This window comes from Myxine glutinosa, chromosome 6 (assembly GCF_964187855.1).
Source record: "Myxine glutinosa chromosome 6, kmMyxGlut1.1, whole genome shotgun sequence".
In the NCBI taxonomy this organism is placed as follows: Eukaryota; Metazoa; Chordata; class Myxini; order Myxiniformes; family Myxinidae; genus Myxine; species Myxine glutinosa.
Genome location: NC_136266.1, coordinates 117,216,047 through 117,238,853, shown reverse-complemented (window position 1 = coordinate 117,238,853; position 22,807 = coordinate 117,216,047). Strand labels below are relative to the sequence as shown.

At 49.5% G+C, this 22,807-nt stretch overlaps 1 protein-coding gene across 3 annotated transcripts in view; it reads left to right on the top strand.

The window, feature by feature from the left end:
- The window catches only part of LOC137430230 (diacylglycerol kinase beta-like), a 414,122-nt gene that overhangs the window by 306,748 nt on the left and 84,567 nt on the right, over window positions 1–22,807 (top strand). For all 3 annotated transcript variants that reach the window (XM_068120933.2, XM_068120932.2, XM_078780433.1), the window contains one exon: window positions 8,367–8,431. In XM_068120933.2, coding sequence (XP_067977034.2) covers window positions 8,367–8,431 — 65 coding nt within the window. The remainder of the gene's footprint in view (window positions 1–8,366; window positions 8,432–22,807) is intronic.

Here is a 22,807-nt window from a genome sequence, read left to right as displayed (position 1 = left end):
TAACTACTCCCCTCTGAAACTTGCGCTTCCCAGTCGTCCCTTTAAACTATTGCGCTCCCTCGTCATTATCATCCACTCTAATCTACCTGCGTCCCCACTACAGGTATCCTTGTCACTAACTAACCTTAACGTTACCTAATGTCATCTTCTAGGGCCCTACACACGATATATCCTAACCCACCCAGGCTAGTTTCCACTGCCATACACCCCCTAATCTATAGCGCATCTGCCCCACTTTTGTGAGGGATGACAGAGTTGCCATCCCACCACATCGGGCATCTCCCACTACCAATTTTGCACATCAAATTTCAACAAATCAAAAATTTGCCAATCACTACCCATCATCTGCCAATCATTACTGCCAATCCTTTGCCAATCATCAAATTTTGTTTTTTTTAATTTCGGGGCCAAAACACTATCCTCGTCATCCGTCTACTTATTACATCCTCTCGGTGCGCCAATTCACTTCTACAGCCCGGCTTCGTAAAGCCGAGCAATGAACGTGGGTTGTTTGGTGCCAGCGGCTGGATACGTCCCGCATTCGGTGCAGGGAAGGAGGTTTACCCGGGCCGAGATCCCACGCACCACCTTGGCGTGGAGCCATCCAATGTCCCGATCTCGACCTGCCGGCACGTCTCAACAAAAAGTGGTCGCCATGACGACCCTTCCTATCGGGCTGCCAGCTCCGCCTAGTGGAGCACAGACGCGGCCGTTCAAAGCGAGGCACAGCGTGGATCGCGTACGGCGGTTCTTTCGAAACCGCCGTGGTTCGGATCCCCGCTGGTCCTCGCGGCACGCGAAGCTGCCCGACACGCACCGAGGGCCCGATTCGGCTAAAAGTCGCTCTAACCTCTAACCCGGTTACCGTCGATGCTTCACCTGCATGCTTACATGCATACGCTACCCCTTTCTTGCTCATACATCCAGCCGTTTCCATGCTCCTCGTCGTACCTTCTCTAACACACCCAGGTACACTCATTCCACTCACAGACTTGGTCACACACCTGACCACCGAACACCTTGGCACACATTCGTCGCTCGCACACCTCACCAACACACCTCTTCGCGCCCCTTCCTCGGTCACCTCTTCTGTGACCATCACAGGTGTGCCCTCACTCGCACACCCAACCACGTGGCTCACGACCAATTCCAGCGTGCATTCCCACACACGCTCTACCATTCCAGGTGTGCATCCTTCCATTCCAGGTGTACATCCTTTCTCACCTGTCACAACCAACTCACGCTCCGTGTCACTCTTACTACTCTCACCTCCACTCTTGACAGCGCACTCACCCTTACTCTCGACAGCGCACTCTTTCCTCATGCACCCGTCCGTTACACACCTTTCTCACGCACACTCTTGCGCACACTCTCCCGTCACACCCTCTGTAACACTCACCACAGGCGTGCATTCTTCCTTACTTTTGACAGCGCACTCTTTTCCCATGCACCTGTCCGTCACACATCTTTCTCGCGCACACTCTTGCGCACACTCTCCTGTCACACCCTCTGTAACACTTACCACACCGCGCTTCCATGTGCTCCCTCGCACACGCGCTACGACCGACTCACTCTCGCCAGCACCTTCACTCCTTGGCACGCACTTTTTCCTCACACACCCCAGAGTCGGACTTTCTCGCACACCTCCTTTTTCGCACACCAGACCTGTCGCACACTTCACCAACGGCCTCTCACGAACACCCGGGTCCATCTCGACCCCCAAGCTTCTTAAATCACCTGGCGCATCATACGCACGACCATATTGGTCACCACTTACACCGGGTCCTCTTCCTCTTCGCTTCTCCTCCATCACCTGCGAATCCCTCATCCGGTTAATGAGCACATCTTCACGATCCAAACACAGACTTTGGACCAATTCTTTTATCTCCTCTTTTATCTCTTTCTTATCCCCTCTCCGTCGCTTCTTAATTTCGCTCACCCCTTCTTCCACTTCTTCTAATTTCTGCTTTACCTCTTTTATTTCCCGGTACGTCTCCTCAAGTTCGTCCTCTAAGGCTACCTTGACCGTTTCCATGTGCGTCCTCCCCTGCCGGTCCTTCGTCTCCATTACCTCTGTCACCTCGTCCAACCTCGTTGTCAGTCCCTCACGTACCATCTGACATTGCCTCTGTGTCGCTATCAAGTCATTGTTTAGGTCATTTTGTGTCGCTTTTAACCCTCCTATTACCGCTGTGTTCCTTTGAACCTGCTCCGTTAGTTCTTTTTGTCCCTCCGTCAGCTGTTCTACTCCCAGCGTCAACTCCTCTATGCCCCCTTGTAACTTTACAGTCCCCTTTCTCACCTCCTTCTCCATGCGCTCCTTACAGTGCCTCACCTCCTCGCGCACTCCTCCGACCTCCTCACTCACACCTCTTCTGATCTCTTCTCCCATCACTTGCATCTCCTGCCCAGATGCCACCCTCATCTGCTCCATTTCCTCCCTGTGAGCATCCAATTTAGTTTCTACCCCCATTCTGACCCCCTCTATCTGCTGCCCCATTTGTTTAACTTCCCTTTCCGCTTGGTCCCTCATGTCCCTCAATTTGCCTTCCATACTGTTTTCTAACCCCTCTAACCCCTTTTGCATCCCTTCCATTTGATTCTCTTGAGTGGCCATTCTGTTTTCTACCCCCATTAACCCCTCCTGTATTTCCCCTAATCTATTGTCTAATCCCTCTATTCTACTCCCTAACCCTCCGATCTGGGCCCCCATGTCCTCCCTCAATTTCTCGCTATTGGACCCCATTTCGCCCCCCATGACCCCCATTTTGCCCCCCAATTCGTCCCTCATTGCCCCCATACTGTTTTTCAAACCTCCAATTTGGTCTCCCATTTGTCCCATAAGGGCCCCCATCATTCTGTTTTCCATTTCTTCATTATTCTTGTCCATAAGGGCCTTCATTTGCATAAAAAAAGGTTCAAATCCACCGGTGGCGCTACTACGGTCGCGGGCGCGGTCGCCGTGGCCATGTGCGAGGCGCCATTTTGCACGCCCGTAACCTCGTGCGCGACGACGCTATTTTGCGAACCTGCCACCCTCACTGCTTCGCTCTCCTCTTGTCCCTCAATTTGGTCCTGGATCGAACCTGCCTCACTCTCCTCTACCGGAACCCAGCCGTCTTGATCTGCCATAGCGCGACTTTCAAAATTCGGGTTTTTATTTTTGTAAAACACAATCAAATTTCGCCGTTAATAATTTCGAGCGCGTGAAGCGCGCTTCGGGTCCGATCTCACTCCTCGACACCAATTGTTACACTAATAGTACAATTGGTGTTCCAAAATTTGGGCTAAATGAATTTAGTCCCAGGTCCGAATCCAACTCCTGACAACCAATTGTTACAGACGCGGTTTTAGATGTTAGTTTACCGAGCGGTTTGGTATTACCGCGTCCGCACAGTTACTCCCCGATTAGAACCCTATCCCGCCCGATTCCACTCGACGTTGACCAAGTTGCGCTATGCTAAATCAATGAAGGAAAGGACACAACGGCTGGGATAAATGCAACGACACAAGGGGTACAGTTCTCAAGACCTCCGGAGGAGGATATAATATTGGTGATGCAGAAACGGGTAGATTACACGGTAAGAGGTAAAGCACAGCAAGATGGGCACTTAGACACAGTCTTATCTTATCCCCGACAGACCACAGACAAACGGGACAAGACTGACTTACACAGGGATTGATGGCAAGGAAGGGCAGGCAGTCGATAGCTCAAGGTGCACCTTGGCTCAGGGGCAGAATCAAACGCGGTCCGGTCCAGAGATGCGGGGAGGTATTCAGCGCTTGGAGGTGGCGTCTTCTCTCTCCAAGCTGGGGGCGCATCTGACGTCACCTCCCTCTCCCTGCGCATGCCCAGCGGGGAGTGACACGCCCTCGGCTCGTTAGCTCCGCCCCAGATGGAATCGGTCCGCCGCTTCCATTGGGTGCGGGGGGTTACCGGGCTCCGCCCTTGACGAGGAGCTGACAGCGAGCCCCTGCGTGGTAACCCCGTCGGAGCACATGTTCAATGGCGGCTAACCAAGCCGGAGTGAGGACGCACACTCCCCGCGCCGCCGCCGCTGTTGTTGTAGTTGTTGTTGTACCATGAGGAAGAGCTGCGGGGAGGTATTGGGAGGTCCTAAACTTTCTAACGGTGCCACACAATCACATTCTGGTGCAACGAAGAGTCAGAATTAATGGAAACGAGTCCTTAACTGACATAGACTAAGAATAACTAGCAAGATGTCCTATAGTTGTCTACGTGAGATGCGGTGGACCTGGATGCGACATTTAATGGGGGAAATAGGGGAAGGTCGGTTCTACAGAGTGTTGTTTACAGAAAATGGGACTAGGGAATGGGGGATTGGGGATAGTTGGGAAGTATTGGGGAAATAGGGGAATATTTACAAGCGGATATGGATGGAGGCCAAATCCCATATCCGCAACAATATATATATATATATATATATATATATATATATATATATATATATATATATATATATATATATATATATATATATATATATATAAATAAATAAATAAATAAAACGAGCTGAATGCACCCGGCGTTGCCCGGGTTCTTTTTGAATGAATTTAATCTTCTGTACATAGGTCTTACGACTATAATTCAGCTTTTACTCGTAGCCGTAGAAGATGGACTGCAATAATTCAGCCTAGCTTTTAATTGCGAAATGGGCACAGCCCGGCCGAGGCGGTATCGACCGGCCTCGCCACCTAGCCTCTAACCTTCCCAGAGCCCGTCCTGACTTCCCAGAGCCAGTTAGTCAGCCCGGGGGTTCCTCAGGTTTTTATCTCCATCCAACATCCCACTTCTGACACCAAGATGTGGAAGGCGAGATGAGAACAACTGATCTGGCTTCAACAGTTTATTGAACATTGCAGGTGGACATGGATGAAAATCCCCCGGTGACTGCTACACGGACATGGTAGAGATAACGGAGTAGTCCCAATGTCCACGACTCATCAGCCATCGACAACATGGCTTGCATCAAGATGGCGGAACCCGTGACGACGAGGGTCATGGGAGTTTATAACCGTTTTGTTGCTATAAATGCATTATAAGTATTTTACTTATCACAGTCATCTCAAAAGGATCATGCGAATATTCTCAAGTAACAACTTTTTTTAAAAAAACGAAAAACATGTTCATTGTTCAACCAATCAACTCCGTGCACCAATAATTCACGGAAGTAGTCGACCGGCACAATAACTGAGAATCATCGAGAATTCACAGAAGAACAGTGATGAACGGCTCAGGTCTGGTTGCATCAATAGCTATCTACTTTAAACATATATATATATATATATATATATATATATATATAAATTATATATATATATATATATATATATATGTATATTGCAATTATGTTTCTGATCGGTCATAGTTTGGCAGCCATATTGTTTTTAAGGAAATACTTTAAAATCTTCTATGAAAGCACTGAACCGGTCAATGCGAAATTTTAACATTGCATCGACTACACATTCGGGATTTTCTTTTGACAATGATGTCATCATCAGTCACATGGTGTGGCAGCCATATTGGATTGGAAAATAACTTTGCAGAAATTAAAATCAACTTTAATCAATTTTAATCAATGGAAAATAACTCACCCTCTCTCTGTTCTCTTCACCCTCTCTTTTGCTCAAGGTCATCTGCCATCAGCTTGGAAATCAACCAACATCACCGCTTAACACAAAAAATGTGCAAAAACAGATCCTTGCAACTGCAGACCAATCAGCCTTCTCCCAATTATCAGCAAAGTCATGGAATCCATCATTGTTTCGGATATCAAATCTTTCCTCTTCTCCAATGGCTTGATCTCTGATCATCAATTTGGTTTCAGACCAGGTCACTCTACTCGGGACATGCTGCTTCTGCTGTCTCAACAATGAATGGAGGTCCTCAATGCCAAACAGGAAATCATAGCTGTCTCCTTTGACATATCACGTGCCTTCGATACGGTCTGGCACCCCGCTCTGCTCACCAAACTCTCCTCCTATGGTATCCATGGAAATCTCCACTCATGGCTTGTGGACTTCCTCTCTGGTCGTAGGCAACGTGTGGCCCTGAATGGATTTCTCTCATCTCCCCTGCCTGTTCTGGCTGGAGTTCCCCAAGGTAGTGTTCTGGGCCCTGTGCTATTTCTGGTCTTCATCAATGATCTCTCCGACTCTCTGGAAAATCCTCTCTATCTCTTTGCTGATGACTCCACTCTCTGCCGCTCCATTACTCATCCTGCAGATCGGCAGTCTGCAGCCTCCTCACTCTCTACAGACCTGAACAAAATCACAGACTGGGCAAACAAGTGGAACATGTCTTTCAATCCTGACAAATCTCACACTCTTACTATGTCTCTCCGAAAAGACAGACTGGACAACCCTCCCATCTACTTTCTGAACAATCCTCTTGAAGAAGTTCTGTCACTCAAGCTTTTGGGTCTCACTATCTGCCGTGATCTTTCCTGGGAAAACCACATTTCCAAGCTGGCCTCCAAAGCCATTCACCGACTGGGCATCCTCCATCGTGCGAGGTCATTCCTTGGCACACCTGAGCTCCTCACCACATAAAAGGCTTTCATCCGCAGCTCAATGGAATACTGTTCTCCCCTCTGGGCTGGTGCTCCTGACTCACACCTAGCTCGTCTTCACGCTGTTGAAACCAAAGCTTTCAGAATCATTAGAATCTCCCTCGATGAAGCTAACTCCGACGGCCTTTCACTCACTCACCACAGGCAGGTAGGTGGTCTTTCTGTCTTCTACCGACTCCTATCCGGCCCTAGCTCCCCCAGCTCTATCTGTGCTCTGTCCTCCAAATATTCCTACAGGTCGCACAAGATCTACCTGCAACCCTCTTCTGGTGAAATTGCCAAAATCAAAACTCTCTGCTCACCTTCACTCCTTCATTCCTCTTTACTCCCGCCTCTGGAACAAACTCCCTCGCTCTCTTCAATCCCACTCCTTCCTCCGGATCTTGAAAACAGCTGTTCACCACCATCTCTTATGCTCCCCCATCCAAAACCTTGATCTCTTCTACCCCCGTTAATTCACCCCAAATCCCCCTTTTTTTCTTCTTCTTCTGAAATACCGACTTTTTTCTTTCTTGGAAGTTCCAGCAGTGTCCATGTGTTTTATACTTTCCCACCCCCCCCTCACCCGCCCCCCCCGCCTTCCCATGCCTCCTCCCCCCAAGCCCTCTCCCTCCCACAGATATTCCATTGTCCCTGTTCTCTGCTGTTGTACTTGTGTGCTTCCCTCTCTCTCTCTCTCTCTGCAGCTTGTCTCCCGCTCCCTTTTTTGTATGTTTTGTGTGTCCGTTTTTTTTTTTTTTTTTTTTTTGTGATTGATGTTCTCTATTACACGAGCCTCGATCTTGTATACAAAAAAGAAAGAAAAAATACTTCTCCAGAAACTGCTTAACCAATCAATATGAAACTTTATACATGTAATCAACTCCCCATGCAGAAAATGTTTTGCCAATAATGTCATCAGTCACGTGATTTGGCAGCCATATTGTATTGAAGGAAAAACTTTTAAAACCTCCTTCTCTGAAACCGCTTGACCAATCGATACAAAACTAGAAATAAATAATCAATTACCTATGGTAAAGATTTGTTGACAATGATGATGTCATCAGTCATGCAATTTGGAAGCTTGTTGCCTCCTCATGCAGTACAGCATCCTCTTTTATAAGGTGCCATGGGATATTTAAGTCCACCAAGTCGAGTTAGCAGACAGGACATCCAGTTTAATATCCACTCCAAGGGAAGCACCAGGATCACAGTTTTTAGTCTGGTCAGGTATTAAACCCGGAGCAGATGACTCAAAGGCGAAGCCACTACCTCTGGGCAAGTGCTGCATTGTATGTCTTCTTTGTTCTTTTGCAGCACAAGGCTGCAAAGTAGCATCATTGGCTAAGGGAGCGGTTGTGCGCCACTGATCCAATGCTCTCTGCTGGTTGGAGCAGGAATTTCGAATTTGGCCATGTTGCCGGCGATAGCTCACCAACTCTTCGTGAAGGACACCGTGGGATCTTTATTGTCATCAACAAATGTTGGCAGATGGGACTCCCATTTAACATCCATCCAAGGGACACATTAATGAATTACTCTGCCTGTGAAACACCGGGATGACCTTTTATAGCTGGGTCGGGAATATAACCCAGGCTAAACAGCTTAAAGGTGACTGCGTACCTATAGGCCATCCTGTCAGCCCTGTCAATAAGTAAGAGTGAATGATACTTTTAGAAACATTAAATTAATAAATTCCCTTTGTTTTCAACCAACTTTTGAAGAAAATACTTTCGTCCTGTGACTCATTCCTCTCCATCATTCCATTCTTTCACCCTCCCCTCTACTCTTCAGGATGCTTCCATTTCCCATCGATTTCACCTGATGAGGGAGAAGCACCCTGAGAAATTTAACAGCCGGTAAGTAGAGTATTTAATGTTCCTTATTCAAAACAAATAAGCAAGTATACTTGTCATAATATTTGCAAAGGAGTGGTCTGCAGTTCATCTCACTTGACACAACAAACATGAAATGATGCACAATTGTCCTGAAATAGGAAAACAGTACTTCCTTTAAATTATAATTTTGCTTTTACTTTTTATGTTCCAAAAACAATGTTTTCTTCCCTAATGGAATTCCTTTTACATACAATAACCATGTTATGGCCAATTCCCAGCTTCAAATAACAATCAGTCAAAGTACTTGATGCATTTATGTTCATTTCAAAGAAATGTTTTCAAATTGGTCAGATCTGGATCCGACATGAACCAAAATCTAAGCGGTTTGTTCTTCTCACTTACCCAACTCATCCACAAAGTTTTGTTCTAATCTGTCCACAACTTTTTGAAATATCGTGTTATATCTCGTTTTTGGCCCTATCTCTCAATTGTGAAGAATCCATTTTAAAATTCTAGTATTTGGATCCAGCTTTTCACCAAAATCTAATCAATTTGGCAATGTCGCACCCAACCTCTCCACCTAATTTCGTTTGAATCCATGCATAACGTTTTGAGATATCCTGCTCACAGACAGACAAATGGACAGACATGGGTGAAAACATATAACCTCCATCCACCTTTGGTGGCGGAGGTAATGAGTGTGCTGTGAATATGTAGATTGAAGATGCAGATGACTGCATCTTGGAGTTGGGCTCCTGATGGAATATGATTCGGTTCATCTCTGTGCTTTGCAGGCATCGTTTCGTATTCTGGAGTATGCCATGTTATTTGTTTATTTTGGGGATGGCAGAGGGCCATAGGTTGCATGTCCTGTATGTTCGCACTCACTTGTAGATGTTATATTTCCCATGGTACCTTTCAAAAACGGTACGGGCTGTTTATTGTGTTCCTTGCGCAAATTCCACCGTGTATTCCTTGCCCTTTGACAAAATTTCCTTTCCTATTGGAGTGTTATGCTTATGGGATCTGATGGTTACTTGCCATACGCATTACATGGAAATAATTTTATTTTCATTTGTGTTTTTGTAAATTTAATTTTAAACGGTTTTTGTTTTGCTCAACAAGACTCAAAACAGTTGTGTTTATGCTTTGTTTTGTTTTCACGTTGGTTTCAGGCTCATGGAGGAGCTTGGCCATAAATCACATACAGCACGGACATTGGTAGATATCAGTGTACTTTAATATGCGTTACATGCAAGGGATTTGAACCTGAGCTCTGAGCATCATGAGCCATTGGTTCAGATGGGAGCAATGAATAGTGTTGTTTTGTACTGTTGCAGCAGACCGCATAAGAACCATGGAAGGACGGAAGAATATACATTACACTTCTAGATTCATCGCTCTCTAGTCAGAAAATATAGTAAGCTTAAAAAAATTATTAAGCCAGCACTTTCAAATTATAGTTAAATAGAGTAAAAATACTTGAAATTTCCTTTGCCTTTCTCCTGCAGAACTTTGATTGTATTTTGGAGTGAGTTTCACTGTTTAAGCTTCTTATAAAAGCCTTTAGTTTAACTCGTGGCCTTATCTCATTTATTCTTTTCTATTAAGACCAGCTTTGGTTATTTTGTGCAGACCAAAAACGAAATTCTGATTTCGACCAGGTGCAAAAAGAGCTGCTGAGGCTTTGACATTGTGTTTCAGGAACATAATTAGAAACTGCAATTTTATTTAGCATTGCATATGCCTATGAAATTGCAGATAAGAAGAGTCTTTTATGCTTTTATAAGATGGATTATTCAAATGCTTTACGAGGTTATTAACATATTTTTAAATGCTACGACAAAAATTCCATTCCTACATATCTGTAATCCCTTATTTTCAGCATTGGTACGCATTTGTATCTGAGTGAACAGTCAGTAAGATTGCATATTTTATTCCTCGCATGAAGGTCCTCTCAACAATGTGTTTATGGGCTCAGGCTGAAATGGCTACAATGGAAAACTTGAACTTTTCCATTTCAAAGGCAGAATCAATATTTTATCAACCCTAATGGCCCGCATTTATGTGTGGGGATTCATTTAGCGTTAACCGCTCTGTGCCATATGGAACACCTGCCAAGTGGAATCCTCAGTAAGGGTGGATTGAGATTTGAGATTCTTTCATCTGAAATATCTCCCAATGAGCCTCAGAGTATCAGAACATCCACAGGTGGATTTTGCAAAGCTTCATAAGTATTGTTAAGCACAAGGAAGTGATGCTTCCTCATGGCCTTTCAATGCACCTTGAAGTTCTTGATCACCTGGCAGGGGAAGAAGGAGGGAGGAAGCATTGCTGGGGTGATATTTAGCATAAATGCTGTAAACATTTTTGCCACAATATCTCCATTACTTTGCCCTCCCTCCCCCCCCCCCCCCCCCCCCCCAGCATCATCTGGTGCAGATTGTGGCTGTGCCACAAATGAGATTGGCAATAACCGCCTGGTGTTGGCTTAGCGGTTAGGGTGCTAGCTTGGGATCCTACGATCCTGGGTTCGAATCCCGGTCGATCGCTGAATTAACACCAGGGTGGTTGACTCAGCCTGTCATCCTTCCGAGGTCGGCAAATTGAGTACCAGCTTGCTGGGATGAATGATCACGTTGTGTACCCCGGTTTAGAATAGGTACACCGTATCCCTGCGCATCGTAAGAGGCGACTAAGGGTTGGCGTCAGGAAGGGCATCCGGCCATAAAAACATTGCCTCAAACAGGGCCCCATGACGTCATGGGGCCTGCAAGGCCAACCCCCACTCCAGCGGGAAAAATGGCCTTAAAACGATCATTCATTCATTTTCATTCAATAACCGACCGGACGGATCAAACATCAACAACAGTTGGATGAGAAACCTGCTAACTAAACCGAGTTGCTTCATCATGTACCATGCTCTAGGCATCCGTTCTACCAAAGCACTATCTTGGCTAGGGTTACAATCCTCGACAGGTTGCCACTCCGACACAAGATACTCGACTGAGTATGCAGGAATTTGTAGGTTGTCACCTACTCTTCACAAACGACACAATGGGATATTTAATGTCCACCAAATAATGCTAACCAACAGGACACCCAGATTAACATCCATCCGATGCATGGCAATCACATTGATACCTCACCTCACCTCACCACGGTGGTAGTTTATAGCTGGGTCCAGATTCAAACTCAGGTTAGACGGTTCAGAGATAATGTTTTCATCATATATCTGGCAGCTCCTTACTTCCTTGGGTTATTAAAAACTTTCCAATAAAGTATTAAAAAAACTGTATTGGTTAAAAACTTGGGGTATTTAAAGATGGCATTGAAACATTGAATTTTATGGAAGTGAACAATCACCTTGATTCAGTCATGGTGGAGGCTCCTTTAAAATCCGGAGGTGCATTAGGTTCTTTTGAGCACACCGAGAATGTGAGCATTCACTACTGATCTTATTTATTCACTGATAGGTTGTTTAACTGTAGAATATACATATATATATATATATATATATATGAGCTAAGTAATTTTGAAAGGCCATTGGGCCTTTGCCAAAGATCCATTAGCTATGGTAGCTAAAACGATCGGGCAAATGCATGTACTCTATCCCATCAGTGGGGACCATAGTGTAGACAAGATGCCAATGTATGATCTCATAAATGCTTTTCACTTTATTTCAGGTACAGTCGAGGCTTTTTATAATGAATAGATACCTTCCTGTGATTACTCCGCAATTCCAAAATCGTTATAATTCGGATTCCCCTCTCTTCCCCTACTCTAATGAATAGTTACCCCCCTATTGTTAATGATACCACGTATCACTTTGCCCAACATAATAAATTAGATAAAATGTACAACACGTGTTTTTGTAACCTTATACCCAATCATTTTGTAAAGTATAGTAGACGCTAGCTCAACACTGAGCATGCTGCGTATTCGGAAGAAACTATCATTGGGGAAACTATTACCTTGATGTTGTTAACTGTGGTTGATAAAATTACAGGAAGATATAAGAGCATGAAGGAGCTGTGGCTCCTACGTCGATCGAAAGAATGGACGCGACAAAAAGCTTGAATTCATCTGAGCTGCTTTATTTGAATCAAACACTCAGGCACTCTGGGAAAAACGTTTTACGGTCAGCAATATATATCTATTCCGCCAGGGGGTTTGCCCAGGCCTGGCGCCAGGGGGCGTGGCCCCGCGTCCCGGCTGCGGCCTGGCAAGTTGAGGGCGAGCCTGCCCGGGCGTCCCGACCGAGGCCTGGCAAGTCGAGCGCGGGCCTGCCCGGGCGTCCTGGACGAGCCCGGCCTGGTGATCGCTCCGCGTCCTTGATAGGTGCAAGGCGATTGTGTAACCCCAGCGGCAGCCGCTACACACGTCCCCCCAGAATCGACTTGCACCGGCAGGGTCAACTTGAGGGGGGTCCTGATGACCCGGCCGAAGCGACCCCTGGCGGGTCGTGGGAGGGGGTCCGGTGAGGTGGTGGGCGGTCGAGTGGGGGGCACCGTGGACGGGGGGCGGCCTCGCCGCGGCGGGAGGGCCACCCGTGGTGGGTGGTCGACGTCCACGTGCGCCGGCTTGAGGCGGTCCACTGCAATCCGGTCCGACCTGCCACCGATGTCGATGACGAACGACTTGTCGTCCCGTCGCAGCACCCGGAAGGGCCCGTCGTACGGCGGCTGGAGTGGCCGCCGATGTGCGTCGTGACGCACAAAAACATACTCCGCGGTGCGGAGTGCTGGGGGGACGTAGGACTGGGGGTCACCGTGGTGGGATGTCGGCACGGGGGCAAACCGTCGGGCGGCCTCCTGGAGGTCCGAGCGCTGGCGAGCTGCGGACCAGGGGCTGGTAGCGTCGGGCACGAATTCGCCCGGGACGCGTAGCACCTGGCCATAGACCAGCTCGGCGGTGGATGCCTGGAGGTCCTCCTTGGGGGCCGTGCGAAGGCCCAAAAGGACCCACGGCAGCCGGTCGGCCCAACCGCCGTCTTGAAGGCCGGCCATGAGCGCGGCCTTCATGGAGCGGTGGAATCGCTCGCACAACCCGTTTGCTTGGGGGTGGTAGGCCGTAGTACGGTGGAGCTTGACCCCCAGGTTGCGGGCGACCGCGCCCCACAGCTCAGAGGTGAACTGTGGTCCGCGGTCTGACGAGATGTCCGCCGGTGCGCCGAAGCGGGCGACCCAGGTGGCGATGAAGGCCTGCGCCACGTCGGCGGTGGTGGTGGAGACGAGGGGAACGGCCTCCGGCCACCTGGTGGTCCTGTCCACCATGGTGAGCAGGTGTGTGAACCCTCGTGATGGGGGAAGGGGGCCCACCAGATCCACGTTGACGTGGTCGAAACGTCGTTCGGGCACGGTGAAAGGTGCCAGCGGGGCCTGGGTGTGTCGGTGGACCTTGGCCCGTTGGCAGGCGGTGCAGGCGCTGGTCCAATCGCGGACGTCCCGACGAAGGCCGTGCCAGACGAAACGCGCCGACACCAGCTTCTGGGAAGCTTTCCGGCCCGGGTGGGAAAGGCCGTGGAGGGAGGCGAAGATGCGGCGTTGCCAGGTGACGGGCACGATGGGGCGAGGCCGGCCTTGGGAGACGTCGCAGAGCAGGACAGTGTCCGCGCAGGGGATGTCGGCCAGGCGGAGGCCCGTGTCCGCCGCCCGGAGGGCTTGCACCGTGGTGTCGGTGGTTTGGTCCGCCGCCATAAGCGCAAAATCCACGCCCAGGTGGACCGCGTTCGCGCTGGCCCGGGAAAGACAGTCGGCCACGGCGTTGTTTTTGCCGGCGACGTGCCGGATGTCCGTGGTAAACTCCGACACGGCGGAGAGGTGGCGCTGTTGGCGGGCCGACCATGGCTCCGTGACCTTGGCCATGGCGTAAACCAACGGCTTGTGGTCGACGAACGCCGTGAAAGGTCGGCCCTCCAGGAGGTGGCGGAAATGGCGGACGGCCAGGTGTAGACCGAGGAGCTCCCGGTCAAACGTGCTGTATTTGAGCTCGTTCGGCCGGAGCTGCCGGCTGAAAAAAGCGAGTGGCTGCCAAACCCCGTTCACCCATTGCTCATGTACGGCGCCCACCGCGTAGTCGGAGGCATCCGTGGTGAGGGCGATGGGAGCGTTGAGCACCGGGTGAGCGAGCAGTGTTGCGTCGGCGAGGGCCCGCTTTGAGCTTTGGAAGGCCGCATCCATTGCTGCGGACCAGGCGATGTCGTGCTTGGCCGGCTTGCCCCGGAGGGCTTCGTAGAGGGGCCGCATGAGTTGAGCAGCGCGGGGCACGAAGCGGTGATAAAAATTCACCATTCCCAGGAATTCCTGCAGGGCCTTTATGGTGCGGGGACGCGGGAAAGTGGTGATGGCCTCGACCTTGGTTGGCAGCGGCACAGCCCCGTTCTTGGTGATGTGGTGGCCCAAAAAATCAACGGCCGTCGTGCCGAAGTGGCATTTGGCCGGGTTGACGATGAGGCCGTGCTCGCTGAGGCGCCCGAACAGTGTTCGGAGGTGGAGGAGGTGCTCGGCCCGGGACGTGCTGGCGACGAGGATGTCGTCCAGGTAAACGAAAAGGAACGGCAGGTCACGCAGCACGCCGTCCATCAAGCGCTGGAACGCCTGAGCCGCGTTCTTGAGACCAAACGGCATCCGCAAGAACTCGAATAAGCCGAACGGCGTGATGACTGCCGTTTTAGGGACGTCGGCCGCCCTGACAGGTACCTGGTGATATCCCCGTATGAGATCAATTTTCGAAAAAATGACCCGTCCCGCCAGACGGGCGGAGAAGTCTTGGATATGCGGGATCGGGTACCTGTCGGGTGTTGTAGCGTCATTAAGACGGCGGTAGTCGCCACACGGGCGCCATCCACCCCCCGGCTTTGGCACGATGTGCAGTGGCGAGGCCCACGCGCTATCGGAGCGCCGCACGATGCCGAGGTGCTCCAACGCGTCGAATTCGGCCTTCGCAACGGCAAGCTTGGCTGGGTCGAGGCGGCGGGCCCTGGCGTAGACCGGCGGGCCCGTGGTTGGTATGTGGTGCTCGATCCCATGCCGTACTGCGACGGCCGAAAACGTCGGCCGCGTGAGGGCCGGGAACTCCGCGAGCAGGCGAGCAAACTCGTTCGCCGCCGGGACGGCGCATGCCAGCTCGGTCGGCGCGGAGCTGCTTAATGTGCATACCAGGGAGCTGAAGGTTTCAGCGTTGATTAAACGACGCCGTTGGACGTCCACCAGCAGTCCGTGTGCGCAGAGGAAGTCGGCGCCTAGCAGAGCCATGGGCACGTTGGCGGTTACAAACGTCCAAGCAAAGCGTTGGCCGCCGAAGCAGAGGGTGACGTTGCGCGGGCCGAAGGTGCGGATAGTCGATCCGTTGGCCGCAACTAAGGAGGGGCCGCAAACCGCGGATTGCCTGTCCTGGTCAGAGGCGGGCATGACGCTCAGTTGGGCGCCGGTGTCGCACAGGAAGCGCCGTCCGGACGCTTTGTCCGTGATGAACAGTAAGTTGCCCGTGTGACTGTGGCCGGCGCTCATGGCAGGTAATGAACGCCGGCCTGGCCGTTTCCCGACCCGCCGAAGGTGCACGGGGGTCGGCATGTCCGGGCCTTCTGTCCGAACCTGGCATGATAGGAACACCACGCTTGGTCGGGTGGAGGCGTCGGACGTCGTGCTGGACGTGGTCGGCTCGGTATAGCGCCCGCCAATGGCGTCGGCAGTTCGGCCGTCGAACGCGCCGGGTGCTCGGGCGCCATGGATGGTGCATCAGGCGGCGGCGGGTCCCATGTCGCCGCTGCGATGCGCTGTCCCGCGGCGGAGATTTTGTCGGCTTCTCTGGCAAGGGCCCGGGGATCTGTGATCGTCGTGCTTGCCAGGGCGAGGCGTACCGGGTTAGGCAGCAGACGGAGGAACAGCTCCCGGAACAGGAATGCCGGAGAGTGCTCGCCGAGCAGCGAAAGCATGTAGTCCATTCGCTCGGAAGGGCGCGTGTCGCCGAGCTCAGGCAAATCGAGCAGGCGCCGTGCGCGTTCCGCCGCTGGGAGGGCGAAAGCATCGAGGAGAAGCTTCTTAATCGCGCCGTATTTGTCAGCAGCCGGCGGGTGCTCGAGGAGGCTCAAGGCGCGGGCCGCGGTGGCGGAACCAAGCGCCGCCACAACATGGTGGAAGCGGGTGTCGTCCGCGGTGATGCCTCGCAGGGCGAACTGAGAGTCCGCCTGAGCGAACCAAACAGCTGCGTGAGCCTCCCAGAAGGTAGGCAGTTTAAGCGTCACCGCCGTGTCCATGTCGGTAGGTCACCAATGAAGGAGCTGTGGCTCCTACGTCGATCGAAAGAATGGACGCGACAAAAAGCTTGAATTCATCTGAGCTGCTTTATTTGAATCAAACACTCAGGCACTCTGGGAAAAACGTTTTACGGTCAGCAATATATATCTATTCCGCCAGGGGGTTTGCCCAGGCCTGGCGCCAGGGGGCGTGGCCCCGCGTCCCGGCTGCGGCCTGGCAAGTTGAGGGCGAGCCTGCCCGGGCGTCCCGACCGAGGCCTGGCAAGTCGAGCGCGGGCCTGCCCGGGCGTCCTGGACGAGCCCGGCCTGGTGATCGCTCCGCGTCCTTGATAGGTGCAAGGCGATTGTGTAACCCCAGCGGCAGCCGCTACAAGCACACCTTTTTGTATACAAAGTCGAAAAGCTCAAACACAGAACAGAACAGGACAGGTGAAACACAGTGGAAAGTAAGGAAACACCAATGGCAGGGTAGAGGGACACTTACAGTACTAATAGATAAGAGGAAGAATGGGTCCAATGGCAGAGGGAGTAAGACACAAGGGCTGAACAAGCTGGATGCAAGCTCAAGCAGAGCGAGAGCCGAGAAGGGGGCAGAAAGAAAAAGGAAGGGAAAATCAGGGATGAAACAGCAACGTAATATAAAACAGAATTGTGGGTGAAGGAAGAGGGAAGAAAACACAATAACCTGGAAACAAAGGGGTGGGCTTTAGGAGGGTAAATGAGAATAGAAAAGATAATGAGAATGGATGGGGGATATGTTGAGCAGCCATCTTGAAACCCTGGAGGGAAGAATGAGATTGAACTGAATGAGGAAGTTCCACAGGCAAAATAATAGAGGAACAAATGAGTGGAGGTGAGCAGTGAGCATGGATTTTGTAGTTTCACCGGAAGTTGGCTACGGTACTAGCAGACCATGTGCACCCTGCAGAAACCTAGGATGGGGAAGGGTGGCAGTGTGGAAAGGTCACAATCAGAAAGGTGGCGGTAGAAGACAGAGAGGCAACTGAACTGCCTGTGATGTGGGAGTAACAGGCCCAGAGATTCAGCTTCATTACGGGAGATTCATTTGATTTTGAGGTGTGTGTGTGTCCTCGAGAGCATGAAGGTATGCAAGGTGTGATGCAGGGATGCCAACCAAAAGGAGGGGGAGTAGTTACTCTATTGAACTTTGGATGAAGGCCTTGTAGTTTTAGAAGTTTAGATTTGCCAAGGAAAGCCGTGGCACGATGGAGGATGCCCAGTTGACAGCTTGCTTTGGAGGCAAACTTGGCCATATGGTTTGCTTCAGAGAGAGAGAAAAAAAAAAAACACCTTTAGAGGCAATTTTTCCCCGCAAAGCGGGGGTTGGCCTTTTTCGGGCACCGTGGTTGTTGTTGTTGTTTTTGTTGGTCCCCTTTTTGAAGCAATGTTTTACGGCCGGATGCCCTTCCTGCCGCCTACCCTGTTTGTCGCCTTTTTACGAGACACGGGGAATTACCAGTGAACTGGTACTCAATTAGCCGACCTCGGAAGGATGACAGGCTGAGTCAACCCCCCTGGCGTTAATTCAGCGATCGACCGGGATTCGAACCCAGGATCCTAGGATCTTAAGCTGGCACCCTAGCCGCTACACCAACACCAACACCAGCCGCCAGGTTTGCTTCAGAGAGATGGTGGCTAATGATGTAGCCCAAACATTTGAGGTACTGAGCTTCGTCAAGAAGTCCAGTAGATAGGAGGAAGTAGATGGAAGGGTTCACCAGTCAGTCCTTATAGATGTTAGCATTATACAGCACTAGCAGAGTTGCCCGGTTTTGCCCGGTGCTCTTCTTATCTTGTTGCATTTTTAAGAAATAAAATCTTGGGTTTTTTTGTGGGGGCCGAAAACACTTCTCCACACTCACTAAGGAATGGGGTCAGCAATCATTTAATATTACCTTCCACATAGCTCCAAAGGCTTAGGCACCATAGAGCAATTTCAAAAACAAAATCCAAAAAAAAATATATAAAGATTTTCAACATTTTCAATGTTTTTGCCTAAAGCAGTTCCCAGCACTCACTGATGAATCTCTGAAAGTTTGATAAAGATTTGTTTGGTCATCTCTGACAAAAATTGTGACAGACAGATGGACAGACAGACAAACATCTCTCTTATAGTATGGATAGGAAACAATGTAAATGCACCGCCCCATATGGTTACTGCATAGAACGAGGAGTACATTCCACAAGTGTGTCCTGCTTTCGGTGCCAAACCTACAGTGCAATACATTAGTACACAGTGGTGCCTACAGCACACACGCATGTACGCTATGCCGAGTAACATTGTACCATTTATGAAGCTCAACATGGTACCATATAACAAGTAACGTGGTAACAGCACTTTATCACTGCTAGGGCACACATGGTGCAGGACTGCTGTGATCCTAACCTGTTGCGCAATCAACAAGGCCTTGACCACTCATAAGATAAACAATAGATAGCTTATTTACATACCTGTAAGTACGCCATGCCTTCAGTGCACAAAGCTTTCTCCTCAATGCTCGTCTTAAACTAGATGGTATTCATAGAATACTTACCCTGCGCAGTCAACTTGTTGCGAGCCAACTCTTCTGTTTTTGAACATTTTTTTGTTTGATCCAATATGGCTGCCAGACCACGTGAGCAATGACATCATAAATTTATATTCTCCAATGTAATTGTTGCATAGATCACGCTCGATACATTTCAAACTGATCAGACTGAGCGTTGTCTCTGTTGAATTATGACGTCATAATTATGGCACCAATGACGTCATCGTTAAGAACACCTATTCCCCATATGGAGTTCTTTACAATGAGCCATGATTCAATTTTTTCCATTAAGTGGTTTGGGAGATATAGAGGTGTACCTTTTTCCAAGATGGCGTCCGTACCACGTGACCTATGACGTCATAATTATGAATAAAAAAATTCTACAGGCGGACGCGCTTCGATGGTAAAATTTCGTGTCAATCGGACCAACGGTTCCCGAGAAAATAGATTTTTTTTAAATGCAGACACGCACACTGCACATGGCACTAGTTTATAGCTGGACCCAGGCTAGACAGCTAGTTTATAGCTGGACACAGGCTAGACAGCTAGTTTATAGTTGGACCCCAGCTAGACAGCTAGTTTATAGCTGGACCCAGGCTAGACAGCTAGTTTATAGCTGGACCCAGGATAGACAGCTAGTTTATAGTTGGACCCAGGCTAGACAGCTAGTTTATAGCTGGACCCAGGCTAGACAGCTAGTTTATAGCTGGACCCAGGCTAGACAACTAGTTTATAGCTGGACCCAGGCTAAACAGCTAGTTTGTAGCTGGACCCAGGCTAGACAGCTATTTTATAGCTAGGCCCAGGCTAGACAGCTAGTTTGTAGCTGGACCCAGGCTAGACAGCTAGTTTATAGCTAGGCCCAGGCTAGACAGCTAGTTTATAGCTGGACCCAGGCTAGACAGCTAGTTTATAGCTGGACCCAGGCTAGACAACTAGTTTATAGCTGGACCCAGGCTAAACAGCTAGTTTGTAGCTGGACCCAGGCTAGACAGCTATTTTATAGCTGGACCCAGGCTAGACAGCTATTTTATAGCTGGACCCAGGCTAGACAGCTTGTCTATAGCTGGACCCAGGCTACACAGCTTGTCTATAGCTGGACCCAGGCTAGACAGCTAGTTTATAGCTGGACCCAGGCTAGGCAGCTAGTTTATAGCTGGACCCAGGCTAGACAGCTAGTTTATAGCTGGACCCAGGCTAGACAGCTAGTTTATAGCTGGACCCAGGCTAGACAGCTAGTTTATAGCTGGACCCAGGCTAGACAGCTTGTCTATAGCTGGACCCAGGCTAGACAGCTAGTTTATAGCTGGACCCAGGCTAGACAGCTAGTTTATAGCTGGACCCAGGCTAGACAGCTAGTTTATAGCTAGGCCCAGGCTAGACAGCTAGTTTATAGCTAGACCCAGGCTAGACAGCTAGTTTATAGCTTGACCCAGGCTCGACAGCTAGTTTATAGCTGGACCCAGGCTAGACAGCTAGTTTATAGCTGGACCCAGGCTAGACAGCTAGTTTATAGCTGGACCCAAGCTGGACAGCTAGTTTATAGCTGGACCCAGGCTAGACAGCTAGTTTGTAGCTGGACCCCAGCTAGACAGCTAGTTTATAGCTGGACCCAGGCTAGACAGCTAGTTTATAGCTGGACCCAGGCTAGACAGCTAGTTTATAGCTAGGCCCAGGCTAGACAGCTAGTTTATAGCTGGACCCCAGCTAGACAGGTAGTTTATAGCTGGACCCAGGCTAGACAGCTAGTTTATAGCTAGGCCCAGGCTAGACAGCTAGTTTATAGCTGGACCCCAGCTAGACAGCTAGTTTATAGCTGGACCCCAGCTAGACAGGTAGTTTATAGCTGGACCCAGGCTAGACAGCTAGTTTATAGCTGGACCCAGGCTAGACAGCTAGTTTATAGCTAGACCCAGGCTAGACAGCTAGTTTATAGCTGGACCCAGGCTAGACAGCTAGTTTATAGCTGGACCCAGGCTAGACAGCTAGTTTGTAGCTGGACCCCAGCTAGACAGCTAGTTTATAGCTGGACCCAGGCTGTTTTGGTGTACAAGGACTCATCGTTGCTTGAACTCCTGATTTTATTGGGACAGATTCCCGTGCATGCCTTCAAGACTCTTTGTCTGTGTATAACTGAAACATTTTTACTTATTGGACTAATCAGTTCTCACTATTAATCCACTTCCTTTTGATTAAGCATTGTTTTAATAACATCTATGAGCGTGCACGCTCCACTGATATCAGTTGGCTTTATTGACGCATGTCTCAAGTGATGCGGATTAGCCAGGATGCTTTATTCTCACGTTGCTATGGAAACGTTTCATCATATTGTGCTAAATTGCGCGACGTTGCCACCAAACATGAGCGATCCACAAGGTACCTCTGCGCAAATTCAAACATAGCGAAGTGCAGTATCATGCGAGTCCAAACGACCCTTGACCTCTCGGGGGCACTACTGTGTGTGATTGGAGGAAATTTTCCAAGGAATTGGCATGCTGCGGAGTGGCTCTCCATTAGGCGTCTGCGGGATAGTACCGACCGGATGTTTTGAGACTGTGGCTTCTGTAACACATGTTTGTAAAACCTTCGCAAAGCCAAAACATTCGAACCATTTCAAGCATTTAGACAAATGTTTTTTGAGTAAATATTTTTTGTTAAAAAGAGGGAGATGCAAGACCATAATGTATACGAGGTCAACTGCACAAGTTCAGGCCAATTCCAGCCAGTACTGTTACTCATGCGAGTATTCTTACATTTTCTCTCACCTATAATTGTCTCTTGGAGGAAGTTGACTATTGTTAGGAGCTTGTGGTGGAAGGGTGAGGGGGGTATGGCATTGCAGAGTGTGATGTGTTTTGATTATCTTGCTGATTATAATGTGGATTTATATGGAAGATATTAATTTTGGGATTGTTTACACGTTTGAAACTTTGCTGGGTGAAACATTTGGTTTCCGTGGGATGAGGAATTTGTATTTGCTGCGGTGAACCACATTAATTCTTTTTAGCTTGCTGAGGTTTTGTTGGTGAGAATGAAATCTCAATGGAATACTGTTCTCCCCTCTGGGCCGGTGCTTCTGCCTCACACCTAGCTCAGCTTCACGCTGTTGAAACCAAAGCTTTCAGAATCATTGGAATCTCCCGCGATTAAGCTAACTATGAGGGCCTCTCACTCACTCACCACAAGCAGGTTGGTGGTCTTTCTGTCTTCAACCGACTCCTCTCCGGCCTAGCTACCCCAGCTCTGTCTGTGCTCTGTCCCCCAAACATTCCGACAGGTCGCACAAGATCTGCCAGCAACCCTCTTATGGTTAAACTGCCAAAATCAAGACTCTCTGCTCACCTTCACTCTTTCATTCCTCTTTTCTCCCGCCTCTGGAACAAACTCCCTCACTCTCTTCAATCCCACTCCTCCCTCCAGGTCTTTAAAACAGCTGTTCACCACCATCTCTTCTCTTCCCCCATCCAAAACCTTGATCTTTTCTACCCCCGCTAATTCACCCCAGATCCATTTTTTTGAAATTCCGACTTCTTTCCTGGAAGTCCTTGGTGTCCTTGTGTTTAACACTTCTCCCACCCTCCTCCCCCATTT